Below are 13223 nucleotides of genomic sequence, written 5' to 3'. Positions count from 1 at the left end.
CGGCATGTGGGATCCTCCCGAACCGGGGCACGAACCCGTGTCCTCTGCATCAGCAGGCGGACTCTCAACCACTGCGCCACCAGGGAAGCCCTCCCTTATGTGCTTTTAACGTTGTACATTCACCTAGGACAAGTCAGTGCTGAGTTCCTTCCATTGTTTCTTAGTGCTCTAGTTCCATTATTTGAAAAACAGAGAGAGGGGAATGGAGGAAGCAGAGAAGAAGAAAAGTCCAAAGAATATATAGCAGATGGTAACTTTTATATTATTTTGTACATATTTTGTTTTAATTAATTTAATGTTTAAAAGAGCAAGAATCTTCTAATTCTTAAGCCTTATATTCATTTTTCTCTCTTCCAAGAATCCTTTATACCCTTTGGGTCTGGTTGGTATACTTTATGTTAGAAATACAATTTATTATTTTCTTCTGCTGTGGCCTAAGATGTTAGCCTTAGGCAAAGTTACAACCTGTGCAATATTTTGGAAACATCTCCAACCTTAATTTTGTACTTGAAGCAAAGGAGAAAAAATTGTTTACTCCTTCCTTCCTCCTCGCCTTCTTTCTTTCCTTCCTTCTGTTCATTTGGTAAGCAGTCGCTGAACTATGTGCCTAGCAGAGTGCTAAATATTAAGGGCGCTAGTGGAATGATATACAGACATTGACATCAAGGAGCGGCTACACAGAGAAGAAAATCAGGCCTACCATAGGGGGAGCAAATGTGGAAAGGAAGTACAGAAGAGAGAAACAATGAGCTAGGTTGAGTATGAAACAAGTATAAGAAATCCAAGAGGTGATTGGAAGTATCTGTTGGGCTCAGCAGGGAGGACTGGCTGGAAATAAAGATTTGGGAGTCATTAGCAACAAAAAGTTGGATCAGGAGAATATGTAAAGTGAAAAAACAAAAGGTTCAAGAAGCAGACCCCTGGAGACCATTCACACCTAGGAGACAGAGAAAGAGGAGCAAACATGGAAAATAAATTAGGTAGGAATAGAACCAGGAATGAATAGAGTGAGGGAAGAGGTTCAAGAAGCAGGGACTGGTCAGTGGCATCCTGTTCTAAAGTAGCAGAGTAGGAGGGGCTGAAGCCAGACCACACCAGGCAAAGAAATCATCTGGAAAACTGATCATCACTGTAGGGCTTGGGACTTTCTCTAATGTATCATGAGGAGAAACTCTGCATACTACAGCTCATCTTCAGACTGTTGTAGACGAGCTGGGGGGTGATACAGCAAGCTGACTGACTTCTTCCTTGGCTGGCCTTCTTGTTATCATTAAATTGGTTCAGGCTGCCCAAGAAGTTCATTCATTCATTCATTTATTCATTCAATACCCACGATAAGTGGGCCCTCTGAAAGGTTCTAGGGAACACAAAAGTTCTAGGTTCTGGCCCCTGCTTTGATGATGCTTCTGATCTATATGGGAAATAAACATGTTACCGTCGTACAGTTAACATAACACATACATGTACTATGTATACCAAGAACTACTTATGCTCTGCATATATATAGAAGACATTTTCATTCCCTCCCTTACCCATGATCCTGAGTTTGGTGTTGTGACATTTAATTGTATTTGGATGACAATTTTTGAATTTTTCTAAGAATTATGTTTTAATATGCCTGAAATTTTTTAAAAAATTTATTTATTTTATTTTTGGCTGCATTGGGTCTTCGTTGCTGCCCACGGGCTTTCTCTCTAGTTGAGGCAAGTGGGGGCTACTCTTCGTTGCAGTGCGTGGGCTTCTCATTGCGGTGGCTTATCTTGTTGCAGAGCACGGGCTCTAGGTGCACGGTCTTCAGTAGTTGTGGCTCACGGGCTCAGTAGTTGTGGTGCACAGGCTTATTTGCTCCGCGGCATGTGGGATCTTCCTGGACCGGGGATCGAACCCATGTTCCCTGCATTGGCAGACGGATTCTTAACCACTGTGCCACCAGGGAAGACCTATGCCTTAAATTTTAAAAATTGAACTCTGTTAAGAGAAAGAGTGAATATTCTATACAAGAAAATTATGAATGAGAAGAAAGTTTTTTCTTCTGGATTTATAAATGAAATATCTACCAGGTACATATTTTAGTCTATCTCTAGTATGTTTAGGCAACATCTAAAACCTTAACCTCTTTAAACGTATTTTCAGTCAATATTTTTCAATGGATAACAGTTCTTTCTCAGAAATATAAATATAAAATAATAAATACACAGGTTGGTCAATAGAAAAATTCATAGCTATAATGGACAGAAATGAAAAAAGATACTTGTATACTTTTTTATAGTTTAGAAGGAACTTCCACACATCACGTTTTTCAATCCTCACAACTCAAAGAATTCACTTGGCCCGATGATAGCTGAAGAGCTTAGCCCAACTGATCAGCTGTAACCGTACCTACTGCTGATATGTAGTATATTCCTGTTGTTAAAAGTAATAAATCTCCTCTTGTTCTAATGGAGAAGCAAAGAATCGCACTGAAATTATTAAGCAAATTATTTTTACTATTATGGCAATGAGTGAGCTATTTGATAGTCAGATAATAAGACAAAGTTTTTTTTGTTTTTTTTTTTGTGGTATGCGGGCCTCCCTCTGCTGTGGCCTCTCCCGTTGCGGAGCACAGGCTCCGGACGCGCAGGCCCAGTGGCCACGGCTCACGGGCCCAGCCGCTCCGCGGCATGTGGGATCCTCCCAGACCGGGGCGCGAACCCGGTTCCCCTGCATTGGCAGGCGGACACGCAACCACTGCGCCACCAGGGAAGCCCCTAAGACAAAGTTTAACGTCAGTAAAATTGAGGGTGATTCCTTTGCAGCCGAAACTTTCTTCATGTTTTCATGCTAATGCTCTTGAATTTGAAGTGACATGATTTACTGATTACCAGTTTAGCTTCTTTAAGGGGAAGTTTAAAAGTCTGATAAGAATACGTTTTAATGAGAACTTAAACCAAATCAAATATTGTCCAAACTGCTACCTCTTATTTTATCGCTACTGAGATATCAATATTTTATCTCTTATTAGTCTGATTCACAGTTTCCAATTTTTTTCTAATTTTAAAATAGTTGTTTTAAAGTTACTAGATGTCTATCATTTTAAATTTTAAAAGAAGAGAAAAATGAAAACATAATGGATACTATAAATCAATGACCAAAAGTTTTGTTTTCATTGAAGCTTTATAATTTTACTGATTAGAAAATACTAAAACTGCATATAGTTCTCAAAATATCGTTGGTTTTTCTCCCTTCTCACTTTACACAGAAAAATGTAAATTAGAAAATGAAAATGACCCATAATTTCAGTATTCTTGTTCATAATACAAAGAAGCCATTGTGGGAAAGGAGTACAGACATTAATTTTATAAGGAAAACTCTTCTAGTTAATCTGTCTGTGCTATATTGGGTGATAGCAACAAACTCTGTAGACTAAATACCTACAATACATATATCTCCCATTTTGCTCTTTAGTGCTTCAAGCTTCTAAATCCTATTAACAGCTGTCAAAACCTGGTAAACTATTTAGATGCTTTCACAATTTGTTTAATTGGTTACTTAGAAAATGACATGCTAGAAAAGCCCATTCCCCCACCCTTTCTTTTAGCCTGGCTGAACATCTGTAGCATTAGGGCCTCATTATCTCTGAATTGGCATAGCAAATCAGTGGCATCATTAAAATGCCACATTAAGATGATTAAGCTTCTTTGTTATCCAGTTGACTTTTGCATGTGCTGAGGATTTCATGGTTATGACCCCCAATCCTTGTAAAACACTTAAACAACATCACCGTTTTGTGTCTTCCCTGTCTAACAGTCGCTATCTGGTTTTGTCCCTTCTCACAATATCTTTGGCAAGCTTGAAGCTATTACTCCAGACTTTGTCCCGATTTAAATTGGATTCTGAGATCTCATAGTTCAGAGTGGAAATTCAGAACCTGCTTTTTACACTGGGAAGTTCATACTAAAAACATGTTATCCAAGACACCCAAGCTGCCTGTTCTGTTTGCCATCTTTGATAGGTTCTTCTCTCCAACTGAGCATTTTATGTGCCTGTAAAACAAACTGAGGCACAGTTGGCTGAGACTGCTATTGCCCCTGAAGGATTTAGCTGTTGGATCCTTTCCAAGACCCATTGTTTTTGCAATGTCTCAGGTGAAACCAAAAATGTCTACTCTGGAGTGCAAACCTTTCATGTGATAACCATCACCCCAGGAAATGAGACCATGTGCCTCAGCCCGGGTGAGCCAAGCCTTTGTTCTTTTCAGCCTACAAAATTCTCTCTGGGGGGTGTGTGTGTGTTAGTGTGTGTCATCTTCCTAAGAGGCCTCCAGAACATAGACAAAGATGGGAGCGATTGTACCCCAGAGTAGCTCCTTTAGAAAGAAGTTCAGCTTAATCTAATTTTCTGTGGGTTAGATTCAATTTAGACATCTTTTCCCCCCTCTGGGAATGTTTAGCAATTACCTTTATCAGCAATTTGTGGTTTGGTATGTTCTTTTCTCCACAAACTCAGTTATAAAAAATTTACTCAGGAAGCCTTTAACATTTTTTATTATGAAGTATATCATACATTTAAAAAGGCAAATATAATTACATGTATAAAGAATAATAGCAAAACAAGCATCCATGGACCCACCACCTGGCTTAAGAAATAAAATATTGCTAGTGCCTGTGAAGATTCTTGATAGTCTTTTAAGTGGCAATTTAAGCCATGTGTCTAAGAAACCTAATATATTTAATAAGAGACTGGAATTTACAAAACTGAAATGGGAAATTATTCACATTACAAAAGGTCTGTTCACTGTACAGAAGACTTCAGGATGCTGTGGGGGCCTCTCCTCAAGTATATTAAAGTATTTCTTGCCAGATCTTTAAGACTTTCTGCCTTTATTAACAGTTCAGGTGTTGCCAGTCACTGACAACTGAAAAATCGAGGAAAAATGAAGATAAACATCTCTGAATGTATAATGTAAATCTGTGGAACAATATAATTGGTTTTACATGTAATGTTTTATGAAGACAGAAACAGGAGAATTTTTTTCTAGTTTAAGGTATCTAGGAAGACTTCATGGAAGAAATGGCATTTAAACAGCATCTGGAAGTTTGAATAGAATGTTGATGTGGGGAAGGGCATTTTAGGTAAAGGAAAGACTGGAGAAGAGTTTTGGAAAACTGCAGTTAGTAAGATGGCTACTGTGCTTCTCAAACTTTAATGTGTATAAGAATCCTTGAGGATTTGTTGAAGTGCAAAATCTGATCCAGTAAGTCTAGGGTGAGGCCTGAGAGTCTGCATTCCTAACAAGCTCCCGGGGGATGCTGGAACTGCTGATTCAAGGACCTCACTTTGAGTAGCAAGGTTCTAGTCTAGAGGGAAGGATGATTCAAGGAGTCTAGTGAGAAATGAGATGATCAGGTCGGCTTGGGGCAGGTTCTAGACAGGTCTTTGAATGTCTCACTAAGAAGTTTGGACTTTATTCTGTAAACAAAATGAAATCCTTGAAAGTTTCTGAACAAGAGTTTTAGTACTACAGGATGATTAATCTGGCAATAGGATATAATCTAAAAGAGAGGTCACATATACCGTGGACCAGTTAGAAAGTTAATGTAGTGGTATATTCCTATATTAAGTATTTACTGTGTATGTACTTTATGCAGAGCACTGTGTCAGATTCTAGAGCAGCAGTTCTCAAACTCCATTGTGCATAAGATTTGCCTAGAAAACATATATATTTTTTTAACATCTTTATTGGAGTATAATTGCTTTACAATGGTGTGTTAGTTTCCGCTTTATAACAAAGTGAATCAGCTATACATATACATATATCCCCATATCTCCTCCCTCTTGCGTCTCCCTCCCACCCTCCCTATCCCATCCCTCTAGGTGGTCACAAAGTTCCATATATATGTGTTAGCATACGGTATTTGTTTTTCTTTTTCTGACTTACTTCACTCTGTATGACAGACTCTAGGTCCATCCACCTCACTACAAATAACTCAACTTCATTTCTTTTTATGGCTGAGTAATATTCCATTATATATATGTGCCACATCTTTATCCATTCATCTGTCTATGGACACAGGTTTCTTCCATGTCCTGGCTGTTGTAAATAGAGCTACAATGAGTGTTGTGGTACATGACTCTTTTTGAATTATGGTTTTCTCAGGGTATATGCCCAGTAGTGGGATTGCTGGGTCGTATGGTAGTTCTATTTGTAGTTTTTTAAGGAACCTTCATACTGTTCTCCATAGTAGCTGTATCAACTTACATTCCCACAGGAGGGTTCCCTTTTCTCCACACCCTCTCCAGCATTTATTGTTTCTAGAGTTTTTGATGATGGCCAATCTGACCGGTGTGAGATGATATCTCATTGTCGTTTTGATTTGCATTTCTCTAATGATTAATGATGTTGAGCATTCTTTCATGTGTTTGTTGGCGATCTGTATATCTTCTTTGGAGAAATGTCTATTTAGTTCTTCTGCCCATTTTTGGATTGGGTTGTTTGTTTTTTTGTTATTGAGCTGCATGAGTTGCTTATAAATTTTGGATATTAATCCTTTGTCAGTTCTTTGGTTTGCAAATATTTTCTCCCATTCTGAGGGTTGTCTTTTGGTCTTGTTTATGGTTTCCTTTGCTGTGCAAAAGCTTTTAAGTTTCATTAGGTCCCATTTGTTTATTTTTGTTTTTATTTCCATTTCTCTAGGAGGTGGGTCAAAAAGGATCTTGCTGTGATTTATATCATAGAGTGTTCTGCCTATGTTTTCTTCTAAGAGTTTTATAGTGTCTGGCCTTACATTTAGGTCTTTAATCCATTTTGAGTAGAAAACATATTTTTAATGCATGTTTCCAGTCCCCACACCCCCAGTTTTGGGACCCCCAAAATTTCTATTTTAAAACCCCACAACCTCTCGTCTTACAGATACAGGTGAAGCAGTGTCATAGGGGCTACTGAGTTGAAAACAAAACAAAAAACAAAAACAAAAAACAAACCTGTGTAGCTTCTGACCTCAGATAGCTTACATGTCCATATGGGAGATGAGGTGAGTTTACAAGTAACTCAGAGAACAAAGGAACAGATTATTTTGCAGCCAGGGGGATCAGGGAAGGCATAGTAGGGGGAAATGGCATATTAGTTTTGCCTTAAAAGATGTGTAGGATTTGGACCTGTGGTAATGTTGGGGAAAGACCTTTTGGGCAGTGGGAATAGTAAAAGGAAGGATGCTTAGAAGTTGTTTAGTTTGGTTAAAGATATCTGAGTATTCAGAATCAACATTACAAAAATTATTGGGGCCAGATATTGAAAGGTCTTTTAAATTCTTTGTTTCTGAGTTTGGATTTTATTTTGTTGGCAGCAGAGAATATTGGAGAATTTGGACAGGATCATGATATGACCAGAGCTACAGTTTACAAGAACCATCTGGTGGCAGAGTATAGCATGAGCTGGAAAGGAAAGAGAAAGGAGACAGAACAATGTAGAGGCTACCACAATAGGAGAGCAATCAGGGTCTGAGATTTTGGATAATGAGTGTGTAAAATAGTGGGGGGGGGGAAGCAGATTGGAGAGAGGGTACAAAAATAAAACCAATGGGTGATTAAATGTGGGGTGCAAACAAGAGGAAGGAAAGATGACTGTAAAGATTCTAACCTGAATAACTATGAAGATACCTAGGAGGCCTTTGGGAACAGAGGACTGAAGAAGGGGAGAGAGATTACACCTGGAGATACATATTTGGTGATTAATCATGTAAAATGCTAGTTGAAGCCTTAAGAGTGGATGAAATTGCCATGGGGAGGGGGTATAGAGGGAAGAAAAAAGGGGGTTAAGGACAGTATTTGGGAGGCAGAGCGGGGGGAAGAGCTAGAAAGAAGCAATCAGAAAGGTGAGGAAAGAAGGTACAGTTTCACTGAAGAAGTAGGAATACAGAAGAACAAGGAGTGGAGGTCAACGGTATCAAGGGCTACAGAGAAGTTGGGGAGAATGGCACACAAAAGGCCATTAGATTTAAGAATTAGGAGTTTATTGATGATCTTCAAGGGAGCAGATTCAGTGAATTATGGAGGCAGAAGCCAGATTACAGGGAATTTTATATCAGTTTTGAGATCGTAGAGACAGTAAGCACAGATTACTTTTGTATGAAATCTATCTAGAAAGGAATGTTGAGAGAGGATGAGTTTAGGTATGATGGGATGAGAGGCTAAACTAAATTGCAAAGGGAATAGATAAGAGGAGTTGGCATCTAGAGAACCTGAGGACATAGAATCTATAGGACTTGGAGACTGACTTGATTTGGAGATTGGACGGAAAAGGATTCCAGTTTCAAGACTTGGAGAACGGAAGAAGGAAGATGCCGTGTGTGACTATAAAGACATCATAAGTTAGCAATTTTGGGTTCAAAGATGACAAGTTTGATTTTAGATATGTTTCTTAAGGTTTTCAAGGGATACTAAGTGGAATGCCCCCACCTTTCCTCTGCTCCAATAAATTTTCCTCCCAAGGAAGGGAATGAATCTCTTAGTCCTTAGAGCAGACTAGTTTCGTTTCTGGTAGTTTTGGTGGACTGTATTTGGAGACTGGGTGTTAAGCCCAATAATCTCTCAGGAATCCCTTTTGTATCTTAGATACTAATGTATTCTAATATTCAGCTCTGTTTATTTTCACATGGTAAACCAGAATGAATTTTTGATCCCTAGTAACCATGCAGAGAGGACATCCAGGTCTTTTATCTAAAACTGGTAGGACTCCAAGGGCAAACCAATAACTATACCAGGAGCTCTTTTGGTCCACTAAGTCCAAGGGACTTCCTTAATGCCCTGTCCATGTGTCTGTATGCATTCCCTTAGAGCCCTGGGTCTCAAATACTGTCTTCCTTGTTCTATGGCTAAGTCCCAAATGACAAAAGCCAAGAATTTGTTTTGAGCTAGGTGGGGGTAGTATTGAGTTCTAGGTCAAGCCCCTTAAAGCCAAAATCCTGAGAGAAGGAGCAACCCTCTCAGGCTTGTGTTTTCAGAAAGACCCGAAACATTGATCTTACTAGTTTGTAATTGTCACTGACCACAGAATGGCCTGAGTCTGTTCATATTAACATTTACAACGAAAATGAAAAGGATCCTTCTCTGCTGGCCCTTTCTATATGCTGTTTTTGGTTTTCAGTAGCTGAAGTTTTCCGTTGAGTTTCTTTTAAACGCCTACATGCAAACTAAAGAGCATTCAAGCTTTGGTGGGATATCACCCACAGCTGGAGTGATGGAGGAAGGGAGGAGGGTGCAAGCCTCAGGTGCATCCTTCTCTTTAAAAAAAAAAAAAAAATTTAAAAAGCAAAAACCACTTAAGAAAACAAATTCCATCGGAAAGCAGGCAAGATGTGTCCAGAGAAAGAAGGGAATGAATCTCTCTCCATTCCCTTCTCATCCGTTTCCCGTAGGAAACGTATATCAATTCATGTATAATCCAGATGCTTAGGATGGGCAAATTTGAAACACGTTGGATGTTTCCTGCAGCCCTACATTTCTTCTAATCACAGAGTGAAAGATTGTGAACCATGAACCGTGGTGAGAAGCAGTGGAACAGTGTTGCAGCAAAGGTTCCTTTGTTGGTGGTTAGGCCCTGTCTTGCTCTATTAAGCAAACACAGTTAATATAGATGAAAGGTAACCTTGATAGAAGTGAAAATTGAAACTTGAGTGGAAGGTAGCAAGCCAGGCACAGCTGCAGTTATACTTCCTCCTATGTGGCAACAGGAGCTGCACTTACTGGTGTTGTTTGGAAGGGATGTCGTTTTTTAAAATATCTTTTCTTCAGCGTGTTTTGGTTTTTAAAGGCTACCCCATTGATGGAGGAGTGTGGAATGTGATAGTAAGGGGCAGATTAGACTTGATGTGTCAGCGTGTGAGGCCAAATCCAAGTTCAGTGTTCTAAGCACAGTTAATCTGCTATTAACTGGCTGTGTAACTTTGGACTACTCACCAAAAATGTCTTTGATCCTGGATTTCCTTAACTGAAAAACAAGGGTTGGATTAGATGATCTCTAAATTCCCTTCCAGCCCTGAAATTCCATTGATTTGTGATTCCTCATGGAGCATTACAATTTCCAGTTTCTAAGAATGAATTTTTTTTTTAAGTAAGCACTTAGGCAGCATTTCATATATATGAAAAAATCCCTTGTAAATATTTATTGTTATTATATCAGGCAAATATTTAGGTTTTCTTAGTATCAGTACATAAATTTACCTTCTTCATTTCTTATGTTCTTCAGCTTAAAGTGCTGCACCTCTTTTTGAGATAGTACCTGATCAGCCAACTCACTTTAGCCAGCCCCACCTCTCCTATCCAGTCCTACAATTCTAGGACCTCGAGTTTAGCCCTCCCTAACTTGGGTATAGGTGCCCTTCCCCTTGCTTAGGTTGAGCTTCATTTACCTGTGTCAATGAAAATGACTCCTTAGAAGGTTATGTTAAAGGATTACTTCTCCTTTTATCTTTCTCAACACTATTTCACTAGTACTGCCAGCTTCCTCTACATTTAGTGTTCTCTCTTTATCGGTTCCGAGAGAGAGAGAGAGAGAGAGAGAGAGAGAGAGAGAGAGAGAGAGAGAGCGAGAAGACTCATTTTAGCAGTTGGTATACATGGAAGGGGAAGAGGCAAAGCATGGCTTAAAATCAGAAAAAAAACATGTTAACTATTCAACTCTCAGTCTTAGTGGCAAAAATTGGATGCAATTGAAGAATTAAAACAACATTTTCTTCTTGAAACCAAGGAGAACATCACCTTGCCTTGTAACTGCAGCCACCGAAAAAATACTAAATCTGAGAACCTTTCTTCTCCCCCGGTACTGGAGAAGAATTGCTCAAAATGTGTTTTTCATAGTCGCTTTGAACAGTCATAGCTAAAATCTATTATCTCTAATTTTCTGGATGGCCTAAAACGCTGTCATCTCTTTGTGTGCGTGCGCGCGCGTGCGCGTGTCTGTGTTTTCTCCTGACTGTGGTTCTGAATTCAGATAATGAGTGATCATCCTGATGGTATTTTCTTGTTTTGTGGATGTACAATATTGTTAGCTTCATTTGGTATTTAATTGTCAGTTGTGGGTCTCTGCTCTTTGAGCTGCTTTGATAGCTCCAAAACCAATCATTGTTCATTCCTTGCATTCTCCTCCCTGCAGATGATTCAGTGAAAGTGAAAGATGAATACAGTGAAGGAGATGAGAATGTTTTAAAGCCAGAACCCTTGGGAAATGCAGAAGAGCCTGAAATTCCTTACAGCTATTCAAGAGAATATAATGAATATGAAAACATTAAGTTGGAGAGACACGTTGTCTCGTACGATAGTAGCAGGCCAAACAGTGGCAAGATGAACTGCGATGTGTGTGGGTTATCCTGCATTAGCTTCAATGTCTTAATGGTTCATAAGCGGAGCCATACTGGTAAATAGTCTCCTTTATCCATTGTTCTGAAAACTGTCCTAATTCAACCACATGAGAAAGAAGTGGTGGAATTTAGGACTTACTTTTGATTACTTTCATTGATTTTTGCTATAATTCTGATGTATCTCTCCCTCTCTGTATTTCCATTTACCCAATGATTTTTATTCCTGCTTCATGGTGCATTTGGCAAACATATTGCAAATGCTATGAATAAAAGAAGACTGTAGAGAGCACAGTGTTCTAAGTCAGCCACATATTTTTCTTCAGTTAATAAGTGGGAGTTAAATTGTGTGATATGCTTTTTAGGCGTCTTTCGTATATTTTTGCATAACTTATAAAAAAGCAAATCTCATTGTATTGGGTTCAAATTTGGTAGACGAAAGGACATAGCTTTTATTAACAATTTTAAAAAATTTATTTTCAGACAACAAAAAGGCAGTCAATAGAAATGCATACAAACATAACACTCCCACTGAGCCCAATAGATTTCATTTGACATCGGATATGACGACTTTAAAAAACATTTCTTGAATTAAAGAAAAAAAACACTTCTGGCTCTTTATACCTTGTTAGGACTTCAGTCTGTGACTCTTTTTACAGATTGAGATTACATGCAAAAGGAATGCTAAGTATTGTAAAAACTTAAATCTAGAAAGCACTTCTAAAGCTACTCTTATTTTTTTTGCTCTGATTCAAGACAAGATACCTCAAGTAGCCTTGCTAGGTGAGTGCTTTTTCTCTTCTGGAGGGAAGATTCCATAAGTAAGTCTTAGGCTTGCTTTGAAATACAGCTCCCATCTGATCCCAATATGAACAGAAACTATCGAAAAAATGAGCTTTTGCTATAGGCATCTAATCTGTGCATATGTTTCGCCACTTGCTGGGTGATCAGAAATCTCTTTTTTTGTCCTTTTTAAAGGTGAACGCCCATTCCAGTGTAATCAGTGTGGGGCATCTTTTACTCAGAAAGGTAACCTCCTCCGCCACATTAAACTGCACACAGGGGAAAAACCTTTTAAGTGTCACCTCTGCAACTACGCATGCCAGAGAAGAGATGCGCTCACAGGTCATCTTAGGACACATTCTGGTAAGTGAGAGCAACGAGCATTCCATATCTAGTAAATGTGTGTTCCTCAGTGCCCACTGCGGAAACTAGAAAGAGTTAAGTATGGAGGTTTTCATCTGTCACTCTGGTTCTGAAGGGTTACAGCAGCAGAGACCTCTAGGGCTAATTGCACTTCCATTAAGGCATTAATTGCTCTCCGTCTGGCTCAATGGGGTTGATCATCTCCGTACCATCTTTGCGCCCCTAGAGAACATCACAGTCAGACAGGAGAAGCCTGCCCTATAAAAATGCTTTTTAAATTTTTGCAAAAAAAATTATGGCCATCAGTATTTTTATGGCAAACTTTATTAAAAGATTATTTTCCTAAAAATATACACACATACTTTTCATTCAAAAGTCTGGATAAAGCAAATGATGTACTGTTTGTAAATTATGTAAAACTGTAAACTGGGTATGACTCATTGGGGGTTAGTTTTGGCTAGTCTGGGCTAAATTGGGGAGTTTGGGCCATTCTGGTCTAAATTTCTGTTTTTTGCATTGAGACATAATTGACAATATAACATAGTATTAGTTTTAGGTATATATGAGCTAAATTTCTTAAACCTAACTTTCTTCTGTATTTATTTATTATTATTTGTGTGTGTGTGTGTGTGTGTGTGTGTGTGTGTGTGCGCGCGCGGTACGCGGGCCTCTCACTGTTGTGGCCTCTCCCGTTGCGGAGCACAGGCTCCGGACGCGCAGGCCCAGCGGCCATGGCTCACGGGCCCA

The 13223-nt window shown here is 39.1% G+C and overlaps 1 protein-coding gene across 1 annotated transcript in view; it reads left to right on the top strand.

The window, feature by feature from the left end:
• The window catches only part of IKZF3 (IKAROS family zinc finger 3), an 84620-nt gene that overhangs the window by 48004 nt on the left and 23393 nt on the right, over positions 1 to 13223 (top strand). Inside the window, exons 4-5 of the mRNA XM_007112534.1 lie at positions 11129 to 11389; positions 12309 to 12476. Of these exons, the coding sequence (XP_007112596.1) occupies positions 11129 to 11389; positions 12309 to 12476 (429 nt within the window). The remainder of the gene's footprint in view (positions 1 to 11128; positions 11390 to 12308; positions 12477 to 13223) is intronic.

Source organism: Physeter macrocephalus, chromosome 14, assembly GCF_002837175.3.
Source record: "Physeter macrocephalus isolate SW-GA chromosome 14, ASM283717v5, whole genome shotgun sequence".
NCBI lineage: Eukaryota > Metazoa > Chordata > Mammalia > Artiodactyla > Physeteridae > Physeter > Physeter macrocephalus.
The sequence above is the reverse complement of the archived record's forward strand: the minus strand, read 5'-3'. Positions and strand labels throughout refer to the sequence as shown.